This window comes from Trachurus trachurus (assembly GCF_905171665.1).
Source record: "Trachurus trachurus genome assembly, chromosome: 15".
Taxonomy (NCBI): Eukaryota; Metazoa; Chordata; class Actinopteri; order Carangiformes; family Carangidae; genus Trachurus; species Trachurus trachurus.
In genome coordinates this window covers 21037614-21060962 of record NC_139906.1, presented here as the reverse complement: position 1 = coordinate 21060962, position 23349 = coordinate 21037614, and the positions used below count along the sequence as shown (strand labels likewise).

The window sequence follows — 23349 nt, the reverse complement described above, 5'->3', positions numbered from 1 at the left end:
AGATTATCTCCAAAAGCTCAGTTCATTAGAAGCGTTGGCGGCTTCCAGCTGCTGAGTTAGAAACACTTTGATTGAGTTGATTGCATTCATAGTTCTTATAAAATTGCTTAATTGTGTTATTTGAAATAAGAAACGCATTCTTGAGGATTTCGCGGGCATTGTTGCTCATTTATGGCACGCATCCCGCAGTAAAGCGTATGATTGGTTCCAAAACAGTGCTGAGCACGGAAAGGCAGAAAGGCATGGGAAGACTCTGAGCCAGGATTTTTAAAGATACCCAGACACCATCTGCTCTACTGTTTATCTCAACAGTTTTAATTTCAGAATTTCATTCTTATAAACAGTGAGTGTAACTCAGCGTGCAACTGCTGTTTTTACTAAATGGATCCAATTAATCTTTTGCTTATCTTTTTTTCCCCAGAAGATTTGATTAGGGTCTTCTGGTGTTTTTACAGTGAGCATCACCACAGCCACATTAAATGGGAAATGGTACAGTTTTAGAGGTCCCATATTTTACATCATTTATTTGAGAAGTTCAGAGTCTACCATTTGACTGACAAATGGTGAGGGATCAAATGAAAAATACAGAAGATTCTCTAAGATACTTCGGAGAAACCAAATCCTGCGAGGTTGGATGGTGGGTTCAGGTGGGCGGGGCTTTGTGACTGCTTTGATGTGACATCACAAAGTCACAGAGACTTTGTATTACAGCTCTGTTTACAAACATGTTGGATTTCTTGAAGTAAACAAACCCCTCGGTGTATGTTTGAATGGCCATCTGATGTTGTCTGTGGGGGGGGTGGGGAGCGGTTTGGTGGGATGTAAACAGCCTAAACAGCGTAAGATTGGTCTGCTCTCATTATACGCTGCTGTGGTGATGCGGGGACAGGCAGAACTACTGCATAACAGGAGACATTAAAAAGGAAATCTTCAGATTCATTCTTTTAGACCTAAAATGTTAGGAAACTATAATAGCCCCAGGTTGAATATGCCCGGAATTGTCCTTTTAGTAGCCTATACTCAAGTTAGCCTATATAACTTCCTGATGTGTCATTACATTCATTTGGATTCATGCATCTGGCCTTTGACATTCACTCTCCTTTTAGCTGTGCTCCGGTCTGGCTCTTTAGCTGCTAACGCTCCGCTAATTTTGTCTGTCTGCCATTGGTGCTAGACAGGTAATGTGCAGTGTGTGGGAGGATTGTATCTCAAAACATCTGCCTGCTCTGACAGGGAATGAGATTGAGTTGACATGACTGTCAAATTGCAGGCCGTAAAACCATAGACTTAGTAAATGGAGATGGACGTAGCCTCTGAGCCATCATCACCCAGAGGTTTCTGAAGAGCTGCTATCATGGCAGTGCCTGACTCCTTCCAACTCCTTATTAATCCAAAAATGGGCAAAGAGGTGGGGAACGTGTGGAGATCAGACTTGCTGGTGCGTGCTGATACCTGTCACTCAAAGCATCCATACCTTCAGTAATGCATAACTTTAGGCTGCAATAAAGAGTTTTATTCACTTGCCCGGTTATCATAAAAAGTGTGATTTTCAAGAAGTAGGAGACAGGCTGAAACATGTTTATTTCTGCTGCAAAGTTTGACATTTAACACAGGGATCCATGAGGAGTAACTCCATTCTCATGGAGCCGTTCTCATGTGGCCATTTGGGGCCCTGCTGTTGGCTCCACTTTTCGGCCTCAGAGGTTGCCACAAAACCAAAAAAAGAAGATAAACAATTTTCAAATTACAATCCAGCCCTGTCACATATACAGATGTGATCTACTGTCACCTTTAAAATCTTGATTGATGCAGCTTTAAGCTTTGAATTCTGTTAAAATAAGCATTATTCCTTTGAAGGATAGAAGGTAAATTAAGCCTAGGTGTAACGAGTGTAAAGCAACTTCTCAGCTACCATGTGAAAATACTGTTACATAAAGCTGAAACTGTAGTTTAAAAGCTGACAGTGGTAGTACAGAGGCGACCTGTCTGAGCCTGTCAGCAGAGGAGGAAAACACTGCAGGTATGTTAACTCAACACCTCCTCACTTACTCTGTCCAACTAAATGAAGTCCACTGATATTTCCTCTCAGGCTCTGTTCAGCTTCACAAAATGACCCTTCACTTTATGTAACATCAATACATGCCACACACAGAACCCTGAATTTCTCAACTCAAATACAGAAATTAGCTCAGGAAGGATTGTGCAGAGGCCTGTAATAATGGCCTGTTCCTCAGAAACTCTAGCATGTGTCAAAGAGGGAGCTGCTGCGGGGGCTAGACAAATACCAGGGATACCACGGCCTTTATTGTATTCAGAGCCAGTGAGCGTGTACGGACACCAAGCGTGTGCGGTGAAACTGAGCGTGTGCGAATGACCGAGGCACTGAGAGGCCACAAAAGAGCTGATCATGTGAAAGGAAGGGCATTTGATAGCTTGGACACAAACTGTGTTCAGCATCAACACCGAGACTATCAAAGCTAAGCTGATAATTAACTGACAAATGCATCTTTCAAAGAGCTTGCCACTGAACAAATTAGTAGTTTCAGAATAATTTCCACTGAGGTCAAGATTTAATGTTGCCCATAAACATCCAATATTCTGGATTAAAGGTTTAGTTAATGAAAGTGGGAGACTCTGACCCAGATTCAGGCGAATAACTTCACATAAAGTCAAGGCTTGTAGTATAAATAAAAATTCTTATGTTGCTGTAATTTATGGTTTTTATAACCATAATTGGATGTGCCAAGGATTCACTTATCATTACTTAACAGACATGTCCAAGTCATAACCATTTTTGCAACATCAGGTCACAGTTTTGATTGGTTTTGGACCAAATGCCTTTAAAACTGCATCATCATCATCCTTATCTAGACTGTGCTTTAGTCCAAGTTAGCATTTATTTGCATTTACAGCTAGAACAAATGAAACACCTACGTATATGAGGTGTCATGTTGGAGCACTTTTAACAGGGAAAGGACCATAGACAGAGTGAGGCAGGATGTAGAACTAAAAATTATATGTTGGCACTCACTTTAAACCTGATTTCTCGCCTGAAGAGCCACTTTCCAGACCTCAACAGGCAATAGCGTTTTGTTCTTTTATACTGTGTGTAATAGGCCTATACTCTCCTCTATATTTCTGCACTTTACCAGGTAAACATCCACTGCTCACACACAAGGGTGAACAGGTCTTTTCTTTCTGTATGTTTGGTCCTCCTCTTTCCTGTAAGCAACTCACAGGCTAAAACAATAATATCACTGAAATCCATCATGAAAAACACACAAACTCCATAAACACCAGTTAAGCTGATGTTGAGAAGTAAATGTTTCTGGACAATTAGAGAGGCATTAAAATTGGATTGAAATGGCTCAAATAATGTGTCTTATCTTTAAGGCATCCCCTCCATAATATATGTAATTAATTGTAAGTGGCTGTTGTTTTGTTCTGTGTCTGGTAGCCTGTTTTAGAGCTGCTGAGGTCAACCCCCGTCTTGTTTTCTCTCTCAGTTAACTCTGACACCGACTTGTTATCCATTATATTTTACTACAAAATAATGGACCTGATCTCTTAACCTTTCATTCCAGCAGGTCAGACAAACACACTTATTCTTACATGATACCATCTGCCTCAGTTACTCAGCCATCACTCAACATCTTTGCCACGGTAGTCATTTTTCAACTTAGGCTAATTCACTGCAGCACAATGTAAAGCAACCTCCCAACCATAACAGTGAGCAGGGTCATAGAAAAAGTTTCCCATCAGCTTTCTTCTGTGGTATAATGAGCAGCCATTTATTTTAGATGAAGCATCACTGACCCTATAATGGTTGGGTCATACAGAGGCTGAGAGACACACCAGCCCCGCCTGGATATCCTGATTCCCCAACAGGGCAGATCAAATGGCGATCTACACCTCTCCCATGTGGTATGTATTTGACATGGGCTGGGGGTGGGGGTGCAGGCTCAGCACAAGTCCCCTCCACTGTCCCAGACTCAGGCCTAAATCATGTAGGCAGACACATCCGACCTGTCCCATCTGGGGCTGCTTATCTCTTACTTTGTGGAGCCAAGGGTAGCCGTCAATCAGAGGCTTGAGCCGCTGATACAGACAGAAGTGTCTGAGCTGAGACGCGAAGACAAGACTGGGGTGCATTATGGGAGGATGGAAAACGAGAGGATTTCTTTACATCTCTTGGTTTTGAAGTGTGTTAAGTTTGACAGTGTGGGCAATTTAGGTCACTAAACCACAAAGCGTGGCCCTCTTCAGTAAGTCATGTACGCACAGTGGAGAAATACAGTAGGCGTCTGGCGCGGTTCCAGCCCACTAAAGGTCTGGAAGTGTGAGAGTGGGATAGATGGAGGGAGACTGAGGGAGTGAGGGGTATTTGAGAGATACAGCAGCAGTTTCAGTTTTATACAATGTTCGGCAGACGCATTCTTCTACAGTGAGTGTGTGTGTGTTTGTGCTTCACCAGGTGCCTGGAATGCATCTGGACAAACAGACAATATTTCACTCATATGGCCCTTTGTGTTGCTGAATGCTGCACATTTAAGTCAGCAAAGAAAGCTGGAGAATAACAAATGTTAACTTAAGGCCTCCCTAAAACAATACCCCTCTCTGTACGGCCGAGGAATTCTCCGACAGCCTGTCATTACATCGTTCTGAATTTATATTTCCCAGCGGTGCAGTTCGCCGACGCATTCAGATACCAAACAAAAGGAATGTTTCACATTTCTTTCAGATTATACTGCCCTGCCTGGAGGTAGCTAAACATTCATTAGTCATTGCATTAGGCTTAATCAGCTCCACATAATTGTGTGATCAGCACAGGAATGTTAGTGTTATCGTTAGACGTGCGTTTCACACTGATGACTAGTACCATGATTAACAGCACCATGGGGTGTGTTTATCCCTTTTCCCGTACTGCTTACATTTTGTAAATCCTGAAATAGCATCATCCATGTAAGTCATTGCATCGATTATTTCTTTCATTTGCATTTAAGCATTTCCTTCCTGTCTGCGGTTTACGACGAGGGCAAAAAATAGATATATTCTTGTGTCACCAGTATTATATTACTGCATAGCAGCCAAAAATAAAACAAGCATGGTTCAAAAGAGGCAGTATGTGGAACAAATAAGTCAAATGCCTTTGCCAAAAAGTCATTTAAAGCATAATAAATTATAGAGAAGTGGGAAAACAGAAGATATATTATAAACTTGTGTTCAGACAGGAGCATTATAGAATGGAAATTAGGCGAGAGGGTAATATGAATTTAACTGTTTTCGCTCTCAAACTCAGTTTTCTTCCTTCCCCCATCTCCCTTTTTGCCTCCACTGCATTTACAAACATTTTCTAACTCTAAGAGGCAGCTGTACGTGAGAAAGGGAGAGACGGAGGACAAGAAAGAGGGAAAGGAGAAAATGAGAAAGAGCGAGAGAAGAGGACAGAAATAGTTGAGGGTGTGTAGGCCCGGCTCTGACCACTGGCATGCATGAGGAAGCCTCCATTCCACCGGCCAGCGGATGGTTTAGAGACACTACAGAGCACACAGCTCAGCAGCCCACATGCAAGTCCGCTGGCCTTCCCCACCCATCGGCTATTCTGGGCCTCTCTGCCACTGTGGTGGCTTTCACTCAGCAACCACACAAATAAAGCCTGAGAGAGAAAAACATGAGAGATTGAAGCTTCAGGCGAGGATGGGAGGAGATGCATTGTTTACTGTTTGTCTTGTTTTTTCAGTGCCTCTTACCATACCGTTTTTTTAAGCTGATTTACGGGACCGCGGCATCGCCAAAACAAAGGCACCCGGCTGCACTTTACAATAATGTTGGCCGGAGAATCACCGGCACTCATGTTTAAAACGTAATTCCAGTTTATTCAAACTTGGATTTTACAGTTGTTGTTTTGGCCTTTGTTTCTATCAGTTATGCTCACATTACTCACCACAGTAACTGACGGGGGGGGGGGCATTCAGGATCATCACAGTAGTGAAGTCTGACAGGGCAAGACAGATAATCAGACAGGATGTGACAAAATAAACAGTTTAGCCAGATGATATAAACCACTTTAATTGGAGATAAAAAGCAAAAGTCAGCACACCCACCCAACAAGTTGTTGCTTTTACACTGCACAACAGTGTTCATGCACCACAATGCCTTATATGGAAGATACTGTAAGTGGCTCACACGGGGGTTGTTTACATCCTTGAGTTCTTTTTGCGTTGTTGGACTTTCTCTTTTTTTGCAGTGTCACCACACTCCAAGATATCAATCAACTTGATAGGAATGAAAATGTGATAGGAATATGACTCATATTTTGAAAATCTATAATTATCGCTACATGCAAAATGAGTATTATCATCTTTTTGCTTGTTGGTCTAAAATAAATGTTGCAAGTTCAGCATCAGACTGGTTCCTCAAGTTAGGAACAAACACAAGTTAACTGTTCATCTCTGTCACTTGTTTTCATCTACTTCAGTTAGGTTACTAACCCACAAGCCCATACAGTCTGGGTATACTACATTATGATGTAGTATTTGACTGTAGTGTGTATGTCTACTCTGTATGCTAACCTCTAGTCTTATACTGTAAATGTAACAATGGTTGAATCACTTGGCCCTTATCACCACTACCACCTGCTCCTGGAAACCACATTCACTGCCAGAAAAAACACAGACCTAACACCTTGTAGGAAGCACCACCCAAGTCAAAGCTACATTATTTAAGTTTGTACTGTTTATGATTCACCGTGATAACGTAACTGTAATTTTGGCATGTGGTGTAGTCATTTTCCGCCCCAATGAGGAAGTCAGTTATTATAATATAGCTATGATTTATTATGAGTGGCGTAAGGGTAACTCCTAAACTGCAATGAGTAGCAATGATTCAAGATGACAGGAAGAACATACAAAAATAACCTATGTATGAGACTTTTTATTGGAACTAGTGGCTTTCACGGTCATGATTTGTGACTGTGGAAAACCAATTCATACTTTTAATCTCATCTGATTGTGTATGGGACAAAGTCTCTGGGTAGACACTATTACAGGTCTAAGAAGCCCACATGCTCATCCACATAGTTACGAGTGTGCAGGTGTAGGAATATGGAATTTTTTTTTTTGTTTTTTTTAGGTTGTAAATACATATATTATATAGCTTTTTTATTTTTCATTTTATTTATTCATTTATGTATCTTTTTTTCCCTCTTTGGCCTTGTGAGGGGTGGGTGAGCAGAGTTGATTTGTTGTTTAGTGCTCTGTAACCTGAAAAAAAGTTATAAATAAAGTGCTTTAAAAAAAGAAGAAGCCCACATGTTGTCTGGGTAAACATCTTATTACCACCTGTAGTTTTGTTTTACTGTTAGGTCTCCTCTGGTGTCTGTAGTAATTATGACGGGAGGAAGTTAAATGACGTAGAATTACGTCAGGCGGAGGTTTAGGAGGAAGGACGGGTCCACAAAACACAAGGCTATCACACAAGAGACTGTTTGTTGTCATTGTTGAGTTCATTCATGACTGCTCTACAGCCTTGATTGCATGTTTATCCTTGTACCCATCTTCCCTTAACTTCTCCTTCTGGCCTAATTATCTCTTTCTGCTTCTGCCTCATTTTTAAAAATCAGATTCTGATTCATCTTGACATGGTCGACATGGTCACTCAATAGTAAAGTGGTTATCCCATTATAGTCAAGTATCTGGTAATTTCTTGATGAGGCTCTGATGTAGTTACTGTAATTCTTTGTTCTCTGAAGCCCCATCTGGACCCACTCCAGCACTGATGCCTCAGTCTCATCTCTTTAGTACTCTTCAATACAAATCATCACACAATGGCTGCACATCACTGTCAACTGCTGTCAGTGATACTTGATATACAAGAACATTTTTATACCTGCACTGTCATCAGGAGAAATGTCTGTTTCGAATTGGTGGAATTCAATTTAGCAATTTCTAACTCTCATAATTCTCTTCCAGCAACTTTTTCCAGCTCATGTTTTAAAATGAAGTTTCCTCAGTAAAGTCTCACTGGTCTCAGACAATACAAATCTGTGCCTTCGTGGACAATAAACCATCTTCTCCACCTACCACTGAACTCTCTGAACATGGAGACACAACCTCTCTACATTTTGCTTTATGAGAATGACTTCACCTTTGTCTGTTCCTCGGAGGCCAATCAGCTCTCTCCACTGCCAGCTCCCCTGTAAATTAGCCTCTGAACTGTACCGACTTTTCCCATCAGGAAAAGATATTTCACGACTGACTGATGAGCATTAAAAGCAGCACATTCTGTGATGTCTTGTGGCATGACGGCCATAAGGTGATTTTCTGTTTTACTAGTGAATTCACTGAATTCCCTTTTATTTTCTGTACACGTACTGTTTCCCCCCTTTGAGAAACCATTAAATATTGATCAAAAGAAACCGAAGAAAGAACCAACAATCCACTTCTCTTTGAAGCTGAAGGATGTTCTACAGCGATGTCTCCTGAGACCACTACAGACACTGAATAACTTGTCTTTCTCTCTATAACTCACACTTTTTCATTTCATGTCTGTTGTAAGGTGCAACAGTTTTTGGGAACCCCGAGACAAAGACCTTCATCAGACATGTCAGCTGCGTTGCTCTATGGTCGGCAATGTCGGTCTGTCTCAGCAACACACATTCGAAACAGTGTGTTTCTCTCTAACATCATTATCATGTCAAATAGAAAAAACCATCAACATCAAGTATTTTTGTCTTTTGCGCTAATTAGCAGCATGAGCATTAAAGGTCCAGTGTGTAAAATGGGGGGAAAACCGTGACATCTAGCGTTCAGATTCTAGATTGCAGCGCTCACTCACTCGCCCGCACTCACCCCTCCTGACCCCTCGAAGTGACCGTGACCTCTGAGGACAAGAAAATGTGTTTACCAGGACTGGGATGACTGGGAGTATTTCAGGAGCATAGAGCGATGAGATGAAGATCGAAACCATTTTACGATATGTCTGCTGTCTCCTACTCTGGTCTGCCATACAAACATGGTGGCGCAAGACTGCAACATTCTCTATAGCAAGACCCTTGCTATATGTATATATAAAAGAATCATTATAAGGCTACGAAACAAATTTTATTTTAATAGTGATTATACACTTTTTTTCAAAAATGTCCAACAAATTCTTGCCAGTTATTACACACTGGACCTTTAACTGTTGCTCAAAGTGCCACTGTGCCTGTGTATCATTCTTCTTGTTAGTACTTACTGACATCAGTAATGGATTGCATGTATAGAGTGGGGAAAACAAGTATTTGATCCCCTGCTGATTTGCTCCCCCACAAAGAAATGGGCGGTCTACAGTTTTTGTGGTAATTTAATTTTAACAGAGAGAGACAGAATATCAACAACAACAACAACAAAAAATTCCAGAATTAATAAATGCGACAAATTATTTTGCATTTGATCAAGTGAAATGAGGACAAAAATCAGCAGGGGATCAAATACAAATTTTCCCCATATAGGTCTTTTTTTTTTTTTTTAGCATCATACATTTATCCATTCACACAGATACTCATACGGCACTTTCTTTATATTGGGAGGTCCAGGAGATCCTTTGTTCCAACTGCAGATTCACCACCACCAAAGAGTGAGTACTCAAGTATTATTATTATTATTATTATGAATGAATGAATGAACGTAAAAAAAACATTTTAAAAACAAAACAAAAAAATACAAACAATAGAGTATAGGCAAATTACATTATTATTATAATTATTATTATTATGGACACTAAGCCACTACTAAGCCAGAGCCATGATTTTCTCATTAAAGATATTGGAGGAACAGAGCTTGTAGAGACACTGAGTTGCCAGTGCCTTATAGGAACAACGACGCAGATGCAGTCTAATATTAGAGATCACCTCCATGGAGGTTATGATGCTCCACTTTCAGAGAAGTGTTGATTCAGCTTCCTATAGTCATGTCTTGAGTTTGTGGTGCCGCTGAATTGTACTGTGTCATTCTGCTCTATTTTCCACTCTATTTATATCAATGGGTCCATGCAAAGCAATTCAAAATAGATTTTACAAACATGAACAGTGATGTTGCAACAAACGGTGTCTTGTTTGGCACTCGGTAATGCCTCATTATCATGTTTTCTGATTTACCTGAGCAGAGAGACATAGTGTAACTACTGAGATAGACATGACTCAGGATTTCCTCACATTCACATGCAGTGATGCAGCCTGGGTAATAAGTCTGGAGCTGTCGACATAAAGCGCAGACTGTGTTTAAGAGCAGATTATCTTGATCTTTGGCTCATTACACGCAGAACCACAAAGAGCTGTTGTGTCTCAGCCGTTGCAGACCAGTGACTTGGTTCCATCAGACTGCAGAGAATATGCTGAGGACAACAAGCGACATCTCTGCTTGTAATGCAACCTGTTGAAAGAGCTACCTGTGTTCAGAGAGCTTCTCACATCCCTACAAGAGCGTCTCAATATTAATTCTTTAGGCGCCACCTGCTGGCCATGTTCTGCTGTTGACTAAAAGGCAGATGTTTGTGCTCTATCTATGACTGATACTACATACTACTAACATCTTCAATGTGAAGTTTGCCTATGTGTAAATTAGGATTTCCTATAGAAGAAGAATATATGGTTTATTTTTCAAGCAGGCTAAATTTTGTGAGAGCATTCATACCTTTTAGAAGAGTTAAATGTTATAAACTGGTGTGTTTATTTAGTAGTGGGAGAGGACAGGGAGGGTTGACCAAAGTGCAAGGCCAGGAATGTATTTGTGTTATTTTTAAAGTTTTGTCAGAGAACCATGTGTTCTTACCAACTGACTGCTCCGGTTTTCGAAAAATAACGTGTTTTTTATTATTATTATTGTGATGGGCAAAGATTTCTTTTCTTTCTTTTTTTTAATCTACCACTTAGTTGTGTAAGTGATGTATATCTGACTTTGGAGGAATGCATCATGTCAGTTTGCATGACTAATTATACATACAGAGGAGGATAGAGAGGAAGGAAGACCTCATTAAAACACAAAGTCAAGAGTCACTCAGAGGTCCCTGATGTTATCTGCCCGGCGCCTTACATTTTCCCAGCATTCATCACCACTCTGTCACCTTAGTAATTCTTTTAGCAACTGCAGGTCATACTAGTTCATATCATAGCCTACTGATGACGGGCGCTCTTCATCATGGCCAAAATCCTCTGTGTAGGATTGTAAGGCAGTGTGTAGATGAAAAACATTCACACGTAAGTGAACCATTTTTGGTCCTATAATATAAGCATATAGGCAGATATAATCTTTCATGTTTCAGATATACAGGACATATGTGTGCATGAGTGTGAGTGTGTTATTGAGAACATCACATCCAACTAATGAGCTGTTTTCTTATAATCTAATTCTTGTCCAGCCTCTTTTTCAATGAATACTTGCAGTTTGCTGATACTTGAACTGCTTCAGACAAGTTGTGAATATGAACAGATCACAGTGTGTTAGCTGCTTCACAAAGCCGACTCAATGATTTTGAAGTTCATTCGATTCTGACCTGGTTTAAACTATGTGGACATACAGATGTTAGCCAGGCTGGCGCCGCCTACTGGTTCCGGCGAATTTCATTTGCCTCAACCATGTAGTCAGGAAACTAGCAATGCGTTTCGGTTTGCTCCGTCCGCCAAAATGGTAGGACCAATCAGCGAGCAGATGTGGCGATGACGGGCGATGACGTTGAACTGAAGCGCCCAAACTTAAATACCGGTGTAGTTCCCAAGCTGCGGTAAACAGTTGACGAGATGGATGTCGATGGCGAAGCTATACGCTCTGTGCTTGAAACTATTCCGGATATTGAAGACTTAAAGCCAGAACAAGAAGCATGTTTGACGATTTTTTTGGAGGGCAAAGACGTTTTTAGCATACGTCACCGCCAAGCAGCAGCGATTAGTCGAAGCAAACGGAAGCAACCGCCTCCCGGAAGCAAACGAATCTCTACGGCTCGTGTTCAGACGCTATATGAAATGTAATGAAATAAGCGGCTGATGCATCAGGCTATACAGATGTAGCCTCTGTCACTGTCGGCTGCAGCTTTCTGAGGAGCAGTTTGAAGCTTTGAGTGAGATGCTCCACCATCGTCACCTTGGCAGGGCCTGCGGTGCAAAAATGGGCAATGAGGTGGGAAATTTATTGAGGTAAGACCTCGGTGCTGCTGGTTTAATAACTGTGGCATGGATACACTTCCCGTTACTGGCTGATTAGCTATACGAACTAAGATACCAAGCTGTATGTGGCAGTGCTGACATATTAAATTAATACTAAAATTGATCTCACCTCAGAGAGTAGGAGTATTTTGAAATTCCAGCTAATGACCACAGTCAAATGAAAAGTGAAAATGAAAACTTTCCTGGACAACTTGCCTGACACCAGGATCAAACTAACCAGCCTGACAGGTACTACAGCTGTCCCACTAGCAGACCTAGAATTTTAATGAACTTATTTGTAAAGGAGAGCGATACTGGTATTTCCAGCATTTCTTAAATATCAGAAAAATAGATTCAATAAACTCTCTCCCTGACACCCCCATAAAAGACTGAGTACCCACCTCTGTTGCCCTGCCACCATGTGTAAGCCAGTTTCTACCATGCTTGTTCACTTAGTGCAATGACACATTATAAACTGCACTTCTCCACTAAGCTTCAGAGCTCTATGGAAATTGCCCACAGGAGCCCAAATGTGACTGTTTTCAGTCATAACAGTTGCTGTCGGTGGGTTTTCACAATTTTATATGGACTTTGTTACAGTTCTGGTTTCCTTGGCGACACGCACTAATACAGCAACATCTTGGTAGACCCAGGGATAAGAACAGTGAGTGCCTGCAGCTGTGATAGACATCAACAGAGCAGGCGGGCTGGACTTCCCCAATTCCTCAGGAACACAAAGTTGAGTGATATTGTGCATTCTGTTACGCAACACTTGCCACATCTTTATGGCTGAATGAGTTTTTAAACTATCTATAAACATAACTGATACAGAAGTTATTTTTCCTCCTGCTGAGGCTGGCGTCTCACACACACGAGCATAAAAAACACTCTTGCAGTACTGACAAGGAACAATTGGGCTTCACACTCTGCCTGATAGTGATGCCTTATTTCACCCTGATTCTCCTCCTATGTATTGTTTGACAAGTGTAATGGGCTTATTTCTGCACACAAAGGCAAATCTGAGGCTTCTTTCATTTCTTCCCCTGTGGTATGAGAGCCCGGGCAGATGTGTGGTGGGTGGATAAAACGACAGTGTTGACAATATCTTCTTATCTGCTGGCTTTGACCTGATGGGAGCAAGGCCACGGCTGGATGCGCCTCCCTTATCACCATATCTATGTCTGCAGGGCCAACCCAGGGCCGCAAACTTTTTTTTCTTTCTTTCTTTCTTTTTTTTTACGCTGCCATGCCTCCTGGTTTCAGGTGGGCTTTTTGTTCTCTGTGCAGGCAGAATGCAGGCTGTGGGCTGGCGAACAATACTGTGTTCAGGGAGCAGGGAAGAAACTGCACGTAGCGATCCCCACATCATATTATGCAAGGGAACTCCCTCTTACCCTAAGTAAGTATGGCTTTTTCCCTTTTATTTGGAGAGTTCATGTCCCACTGCCAAGTCAAACATGAAAGAAAGTGTAAAAGCACATATCATCCACCTGCCCCTTACTCTGAATACCACTAAATGTCAGACCTTTTAGCAGAGTTCTCATAACAGATAAAGTCATTACAGGTGATTTTAACATCCATGTAGATGTTGACAGCTGCAGACGTGCATTTATCATGCAACAAGACCCAACTGGCTTTTCTAAACATGTAAATGAACCCACCCACAGTTTTAGGGTCTTGTTCTGACATACTGCTCGGAAGTCACTTACTTAACATTACTTTCACTGTGACAACTAACAATCAACAGTATCTATAGCTGTTGATGGTTTCTCTCTCCCTCCCACACTGCCTTTCTCCTCCGCTACCCACCCCCATCCCCACCCTGAGCCCACTTCTGTTGAAGGTCTCCCCCTGTTCCCAGGGAGTTTTCTTTCCTCTGTCATCAAGGAAACAGTTTGGTTTCTCTATAAGGTTGTGACTTCACCCTGAAAAGTGCCTTGAAATAATGTTTATTATGATTTGGTTCTATACAAATAAAATTGTATTGTAAATGTAAGTCCTGAGGTCATCAAACTGTATATTGTTGTTATATATTTTTTTTTCCAAGGTAACGTTCCCAAACCAATTATCATGACTTTGTCTGTATTTGTAGATGAGAAAGATAACATGAGAAAACAAAAACACGAGCATTTGACAAAACTATTTCAAAAGAAAGCAAAACAACTGCAAAGTAAATGTTGAGTTGCATCTTAAGTGGGGTTTTAGTCTTGTAAAATAAGGAAAATCCCAATGCCAACAATCCCCTATACCGCAAATGCCATTTGTAACACTTGAATAAAACCCAGTAAGGACAGTGCCATGTTCGCTGACTGCAGGTCCAAGGTTGATGTGATAATTCATGTGTTCAGTAACTTTTTAAATCCTGGTGCACACAAAGTTCACTGCAGAGAGGAGAGGAGCAAATCACAGAGGTGAGTCTGTTTGATCTTCTCATTATAGAATAATGTTTATGAGTTTGAGATGAATTTGTAGTAACTATATTATGCAAGATAATAATATAAGACGGAAGATGGCCAGCACACGATGAGTTTCAGGAAGCATTCTCCTTCGTGTGAAACTCCTAAAAGAACAAAAAATAATCAATGACTCCCAGTAGTTTTAGACAACAGTGAACTGAACTGAACTTTGGCCACTCATTCTTCTCTCATGTGTTGTGATGATAAGGAATGAAAAGAAAGGCAACCCAGATAACTGTTATGTCGACTGTCACTGTGCAAACAATCTACAATGGTTAAAAGTGTCAAATGCAACATAAAAGCAATAGCAACATTGTAATGTAGCCTACATATTGCAGTGTGTTATTCAATTGTGAGGATGGTGTTTTGTCCCCAAGATCAAAAACACTTTGAGGCAATAAGAAACATTTCTGACCTGATACTCATTTCATATCATAAGTATTAAAGTATTAGGATATTATATTGCTTCTACAAAGTGTGTGACAAGCAACAGCAGTAAATAAGTCAGAAATCTATAAGGTCAAAAACACACATAGAACCTGACAACCTAATCTAATTTGAATGTTATTTTGTCTTCACTTGTAACAATGTGGTTTAAGTTTGGATAAGCTTTGGTCCAATATTTGGACTCATCGACTGTGTTTGAGGGCAAGCTGCAGTCAGTCACTCAGTAGTTTTCAATGTAAAGTTGCCGTAAATAAAGCCCGGCATTCCAGCATTCATCATGTATGCACTTTGTCACCTTAGTTGTAATTTTCTTAGCCACTGCAGGTCATAGGAGCTCTTCATCATGGCCAAAATGCTCAGTGGCAGTAGGCTATGTAGATTAAAAACGAGTTCACAGTGTGAACTTCACACATTTGTGAACCATTTTTGGTCCTATAGCTGTAGGTCGTTATAATCTTTCATGTTTCAGATATACAACACATATACAGTAGCCTACTGTGTGTATGAGTGTATGTTTTCTTCTTCAATTAATCGACTTGTTCAGTTCGCTGATACTTGAACTGTTTCATGCACTGAGAGACATAGAAAAAAAGAGAGAAAAAGATCAAAAACACACGTGAAACCTGGCAACCTGATCTATGTTCTTTTCTCTTGACTTGTAACAATGGGGGTTAGGTTTGAATCAACTCGGGTCAAATATTTGGACTGTCAACCTGCAGTCAGTCAGTCAGTCAGTCTAGTTTTCTGTGTGAGGTCGGCGCAGATAAAGCCCGGAACGTTTGTTCGTGGCGCCTGAGCTCGTACGGAATGTTTTGAGGGTTACACCAGAGAGCAGTGGAGCCGAGAAGTGCCTCCTTCTTCTTCACCTGAGCTGTAAGGTCTGTGAAACTGTCAGCTTTGTTGATATTTAAAAATTAATTACGGCTGTACACGGCTGCTGCGTTCACGTCTTTTGTATGAGCGACCTGGTGCGTTTTAACCGCTTAAACATGGCGACTAACTTTGTTTATGTGACAGTTGATGTCTGGCGACCTTCAGCTAGCAGCAGGACTTCGTCATTAGCAGCTAATTAAAATAAGTATATGATAATGTTTTTGAAACCTACTATTACACAGGACTAGGGAGGTGTCAGTCCCAGTCAGTGGTTGAATTTGTCGGAGTGTCGAGGCTTTACAAAGCTGCTGTTTGGCTGTTGGCTAACCTGCTCTCTTGGTGATTAGGTGTTGATCCAATTATCTAAGCTAGTAGTAAGTGCAGCCACATTTAACGTAGCTCCTTGTAAACAGTATGCTACAGATAAATGAATTGTCCTAAACTCATTTGTCTAATAGAGGTCTTCGTTCTCGTAGAGTTAATTACAGTGAAGAGGAGATTAAATGCCCAAAATGTTGATGCTAAAGGGTATGGGCACCTCACACAGGTTTACTAACGAGTCATACACCTCCTGTTGTGTTACCAGTGTCTCCTGCTGTGAATACCATGTTCCTGACAAACAAACATTTGGAGGACACACACACAGAATGATGTCCAAACATAGATAAGAGATGTACTAGAGAAGTCATGTTACTGTGTCCCTGTGTTTCTCCTTGAGTTACCAGACTGGTTACAGTCTGTTGTCTCTGCAGTGTATTTAAACCAGTGTGTAAGGAGTGAGGTCAATAACTTAGATACCTACAGCTCTAATCAGCCAGTGAGAAACTGATTGCAGGTCATTATCTAACCACAATATTGCTGGTCCTGTTATTCGGCTACCAATGTATTTGAAATGAAACCTCAAACATGCACTTGGCACTTAGCAATGACGACCACGGCACTAAAATATTGTATCGAACTATGACAGAAAACGTCACTCAAATAACTGATCACTGATCAGTCAATACGGAGTGTTTCTATCAGCTGGCCCAAATAAACAAAGCACTGTGTACTTCTGACCCCAGCTGACACGGGCACAAGCCGAAACATGTTGGTTAAAGAGTACAGATTATCTAAATACTGCAAATATGGCTGACTAGACATAAAACAGTATAGAAAAATATATATTATGATGATGATGCTATTTAAAACATATAAAATAAAAACATCTCAGATCAGATCTACTGTATGTCATTAGGGACCTGTACTTTGCTGCATGCTCTTTCTGTGTAAACAAGGGAATAGTCATTTACTCCCTTGGAGCTGTTGTCTTACAGACACAGTCACTGTAGACACACACACCTCTCACCTGCAGCTATTTTTAAAACACACAGTCACCAACCGAAGTTTCTCAGGAGGAGGTTCAGTGGCTACAGCTCACTCTCTCTTGCTGCTGTATTTGTGTGTATATGAGTGTGTGTGTTTTGTCTGTGGCCATGTGCCATGACTGGGAAACAGAAAACTCATCTGACAGAGTAAAGAGACTCAGTCAGCCTTTTGGTGGTTGTTTTGTCTCACTTAGAAAGAACCTGGTAATGGTATAAATGTTAGAGGCTGAGAAATCCCCAGAGCTGCATATCTCATCTTAATATCTAAACCATGAGTGTAACTGTGTAAACTTATCTCTGTCATCTTGTTAAAGAGATAGTTCAACATTTTGGCAAATTTGCTCATTGCCATTATCCCTATAGTTTTAGGAGTAGGTTTGTTGCCTTTAATAGTCAGTGCAAGCTATTTTTAGGACGGCGGAGCAGAGCCACAAGCTGCTCAGAGCTACGCTACGGAGGCTAATGGGATTTCTTGGTTTCCCTCATCAAACGCATCAAATTCACAATCCAACAACCCCAAAACGCTCTCGTGGTCAATTTGTGACGTGCACATTCACCACGTGATGAGATAATAACGGGACGAGACAGAGTTCTTTTTGAGGTAAATTCATGCAAAACATTTGATGCATGTTCCTGTCGGGGGCAGTTTTTCGGCAAGCAGTCTCTGCATTTGCCTCAAAACAACTCCCCAGCGTTGATCTGAGCAGCTTGCGGATCTGCTCTGCCGTTCTAAAAATAGCTTGCACCGACAATTACAGGTAACAAACCTACTCCTGCTGACTATAGGGATTATGGCAATGGGCCAATTTGCCAAAATGTTAAACTATCCCTTTACGGAAATGCAGCAAAAAGCTCATTAAGCCAGTGATCTAAAACATTTTTTTATATTTCTTTGCAGACCGGCAGGATGGCACAGGCGGACAGCAAGGTGCTGGTTCTGGGAGCCCTGGCTGGAGTGGCTGGTATCAGTTTGGCTGTGGCGTATTACCAGGGCGTAAGGTCAAAACGAAGAGCCTCATGCCCGGCGTTCTACCTCAACCGCACCAATGAACAGGGGACCGCCGTCATGCTGGTGGATGGTGCAGGTCTGCCAACGGGTCAGGCTGAGGTGCTGGAGCGCCTGGAGGCCCTGATCCAGTGCGTGTCGGAGCTAAAGGATGAGATGAAGGCGCTGAAGAACGCTCTGCCAACGCTGCAGGACCAAGTCCGGGAGGAGCTGAGGGGACGTGAGGAAGCACGGCGAGCCAGTCCTCTACACAGGACCACGCCAACACGGAGGAAAAGAGCTGCAGCCACCATCGCTGCCGCTGCAGCTGGGGGTCGGAGTTCAGAGGAAGCAGAGAGCGAAGGAGGGTGAGTGTTTTAAAAGCTCTGAACCACAGAGAACTTTAGTTAGCTTCAGTATCACACACACGTACCTGCTGTTCCGGTTTTTTCTTTTTGTTGATCAAATATTAATCTCCCTGTGTGGAAACTTAAACCTTTGACCAGACGTATTTTGGATGGTTTCACCCATGACAATTATTAATTTGCCCGATCACCTTTGGCTAAGACAGCTGTACAGACCATCACACCGATCACACACTGTTCCAAGTAGCAAAAGGTACGATCCCAACATTACAGTCCATTCATACCAATGAGAGTTAACTACCTCCCCTGTCTACAACTACCTTCCACTTTAGACCTATAATGCATGTGCACTTGGTTCTTGCCCACACACATAAATAGGGGGAAATGGTATATCTGTCACTCTGAGGGTGTTCAAATACACACATTGGTTTCAACTTTAGGCTGTAAATTGTAACTTTTCCAAGTAATTATTACATTTCTGGAAAAATTAGGAACTATTATTCTTAGTTGTGCTGCAGTTTATTTGTCTGGCAAACATCTTTCTGAATCCCAAGTCCAAGTCAAGTCATGTGACTTGTTGGCCACTGTGTCAGAATTGCAGCATAGTGCTGGTACAACACCAGTAGTATGTAACTGCAGTAGCTGCTGATACACAGCTTTCTGATGAATTAGAAAGGCTGTAGTATCTATCATCAGTAATAACTGTATATTTGTATGGTAAGCACACAGAATAGTGTTTTGTATCATATTCTCCATAAGTAACTGACAAGATAAAGAATTTGGTTTTCACAGAGGTTGATGACTTAAACGTAACACTAATTCATACCAAAGTAAATTAAATTATTTTGTGTTTGTGTGTAAATATTGAAGAAGATAGTTTCTGTAAATGATGATTTAGCTCATATTTGGCTGTTGAGCCTCACTGTCTTCTGATTGGCTGAACCTCTGAAGGCCAAGGATCAGGGAGGGCACCCAGCTCATGTGAGCGCTGCCTGAACTATCAAACTGATTGATTGGAAATGACAACTTCTTAAATCCCTCTGTACATGTTTGAGAGTAGAATATGAGAGCAGCCAGCACGAGCAGCAAAACGATTACAGCAGGATGTGTCTGCTTACTGTGTAGCAAAACCATGGATTTAGTCTTTAAAATAAATAGCCCTAGGTGTGGGAAATATATTATATATGTGCCAGAAAATAAGGAAGAGTATTTAAGGCCAGCTTAAAGTTTAGGGTCTGGCCCATCACATATTATATTATCAGATAAATATAGTTTTCATTGTGTAGAAGCAGGGACTGTAATATTGTAGACAGACTGAGACTCACTTGACAACAGCTGGGCAGATGTTACATGTTTTTAAATGGCTGCAAGACATCTGCCTTTTTTAATCTTACTTACATTCTTAATATCATATTATAAATCTATGTGTGTGTATGTTAGTTTAGGAAAATATATATTAGAATCAGCCATAAACTTTATTTAAAAACGTAAATCCCCTCAGGAAAACACAGGGCAGATAAACAGCAGATAAATATGTCATCAGTTGTCAAACTCAAAGTTGATTTCAGGTTAATTTATACATGTTCCATTGATCAGTGTGCTGATCCAAATCTACGGACCTCCTACTTTCTTCGCTAAACTTGCCTGCTAGTTTCACGCAGTAAATTACGGCTGTGCCAGTGTGTGTGTCTGCCTCAGGTGCTGCAGAGAACAGCAGACTAATCAAGCACTGCATGCCCAGTCATCCACCTCCACCTTCAGCCAAATGCCTTGAACTCCCGCCAACCTTAGAGAGCATAAACAACAGATGTGTTCCTTTTGAATGGACTGCCATTTAAAATCTCATCTTATAAAAACAAAATATCAACAGTTAAATGCTGATGATTAAGCCGAGGGTTTAATGTTTTCAGCAGCCAAGCAGACTCCAGTTTTTCTTGGACGGGATTATGTTTATTCTCAACACGCGACTCAGCGCCGAGTCTGGTTGCTGTAGCACAGGAGGTCTGGGATGGAGATCTTCTGTCATCCGCGTACTTATCTTGGATTGACCACTGCTTTAATTGTGTAGGAAGTAGAGCGTGAGAAGTGCCAACAAGTCTTCAAAACACAGAGTGCAGCTGCTCTCACTTTAACCACACAGGTTTTAGGTGTTCACTAAGAGCTGTGTGGCTCCTCCCCACCTCTGTTACTGTCCTCACAATCATTAATCAATTGTTTTTGTCTTTTTTTTTTACAACTACAACAACATTAGGTGGGCCAACTCAACATCCACTTATCAGTGTTGTCTTTTGTCATCTGCGTCCGCATTCTTCTTCTTTTTGTTTATGTTTTTCCAGGAAAGACTCCAACATCAGTTGTTATGTAACATGTAAGATCCTTGAGATAAATTTGATGCATGTGGACATATCTTATCTTTTTGAGTGCTGTTTTCCTGGTTTTTGTCTTTTAAACTTGATTGTAGCACATGGAGACGAAAAGTTTAACAGTTACCTTTCCAGCAGTAACTGTTTTTCATGCTGTGTTAATGCCCTGACAATATTTCCCGTTGTACATTTGTTACCATTGGAAGTAAGATGGCTCATAGGTGGGTCTTCTTTTATGATATACATTCAGATCATCCATAACATGTTACCATCGCTCCGCCTGGCTGGCTAGAGGAGGAGCAGGTGGAGGTGCGAGACAACAGATGTGGTTCACAGTGTTTTTGAGTGACAGTTGTTGGCTGCATCAAATGCTTTTAATTACAGCTCAGGTTATTATGCTTGAAAAGAAATCACATCACGCACACACCTCCCGTAATTAAAGAGCCTTTCATGCCGCTCTGTTATTTGCATGAGCAGAGGGTGTGGGGGTTAGTGGGCATAGCTCAGTGAAGAAATTCCAGCCCCTTAGGGAGACGGTGGTGTTCTCCCAAAGGAGACAGCTACACCCCTAATCCTCACATCCACTTAAAGCTTCTTGGTGTCTGTCCGATTTGTGGAAGTCTTAAATCTTTATGAATAGAATAGCAGAATTTATTGCTTGGTGCAAAATGTAGGGTTTGCATGCTCTCAGTTTTAGTAGCAGTGATTTGATTTGATTTGAACTTTATTGTCAATCAATCACAGTATGTATGTCATTACACAGGGGATCGGAATTGCATTTCTCCAAACTCCAAATGTGCAAATTAACATTCAACACACGTTTACCACACACATATAACATAAAAGTGAACACAGACATCAACAATAATTACATAAACACAAGATATACAGACAAGAGACATTTTCCAAGCAATAAGAAAGTCTGAGGTAGCCTATGATATTGTGGAGTAATAATAAAGTGCAATATGAAAAGTGCAAAGTGCAGAAAGCAGCATAGACATGTGTATGAAAAAAAAGTCTTAGGAGTTTACATGTTCACAGAATTAGTGTTCATCTGATTGAATATATCACCAGTAAAAAGATTTATTTTCAGATTTCAAATATTTCTGCGCTAATGTAAATATTGCCATTAGTGGGGCGACAGATTTCCAACAGGGGGCATCATGCACATATAAACGGGGCCTTCCACAAATCTTCTTGCAGCCAGCTGTGCTGCAAATCATAACAGATGCACATCATGATCATCATTTTCATAACTTTCAACTGCTTAATGGTTTTCTAACATTTCGTGCTGACATGTTTATTCTAGCTGTAGCAGACTAATCTAAGATACACATGTTATTCGTTTTATTTATCTTTGTAAATGTGTGTTTACGTAATATTTTCAAGTGTGACCAGTGTTGGTATAACAGTCCAGTTCCAGTCTGAGTCTGAGATGATGATAATTCTCTCCGGTAACTGAACAATTAGTGTGACATGATGTCAAAATTATGGGGCAGGGTTGTGTCTATCATAATTGGGAACATGTAGACCCAGCCACTGGCACGTTAAAAGCTCCAGATGTTTACTCCATTGACTCTTTATATGTCACAACAGCGTTTTTAGAGCTACCTCTCTCCAGGTAACCAGACCCATCAATCACCCTGTCCATGTGCCAAGCTGTCAAGGGCCTCATTTAAAGGTGTCTTGTAGGAACTTGTAATTCCCTGAACAGTTCCCACTAAGTTTATTATTCACATCACGTCGCTGTAGCTCAAGGACATTACCTCTTCTTTCTTCCTGGTCCAAAAAAATTGCATTTATGACACTGGATAGTTGTTGATTTAAGCAGATTTAAGAAGCACTTTTGTTTAGGGATGGGGCAAGCCTGGTCAACGCACGCAGAAATGTTTAGAAAAAGAGAAAAGCGCTCATTGTCTGCATTGTGATTAAAAGCTTTAGTCTGTCTTACCCGTGACGTCATGGTACATGTTGCTCTGCAGCTGTCTGCATCTAAGTCATTCATATTAAAATCCTCAGATTCATACAAGGCACTCAGCCAAGTAAACATATTCATGGAGTTGAGTTTTAAGAGGACAGTGTATAGAGCAGACACTTTCACCTGTCTGTCGTGCCTCCAGTCGACCCGACCAGTCTCCGACCGCCCCCCACAGTTCAGCATCACGTTTGCGATAAATGTCACATATTTTACACTTTTTTTTTAAAACTGGGTAGTGAGAAAACCGGCTAAATGTCTTTTCTGATTGGCTGAGTGTTTTCTGAGTCATCAAATAAAAATAGAACAGGTTTCAGGTATAACGCCAAACCAAACCCTGCAA

General features: G+C 41.1%; 1 protein-coding gene across 5 annotated transcripts in view; it reads left to right on the top strand.

Annotated features, from left to right (window-relative positions):
• The first annotated feature begins 13553 nt into the window (after window positions 1-13553).
• Window positions 13554-23349, top strand: part of rmdn2 (regulator of microtubule dynamics 2) — a 175083-nt gene continuing 165287 nt past the window's right edge. For 2 of the 5 annotated variants that reach the window (XR_014596001.1, XM_083988564.1), the window contains exons 1-2: window positions 14467-14586; window positions 18217-18671. Coding sequence is in view for 4 of the 5 variants with exons in the window: in XM_083988564.1 (XP_083844690.1) it covers window positions 18226-18671 (446 nt within the window). In the remaining variant the exon portion in view is untranslated. Of the gene's footprint in view, window positions 13575-14466; window positions 14587-15877; window positions 15957-18216; window positions 18672-23349 lie in introns of those variants that run through there. The other 3 variants (XM_083988566.1, XM_083988565.1, XM_083988567.1) reach the window with 3 other exon arrangements.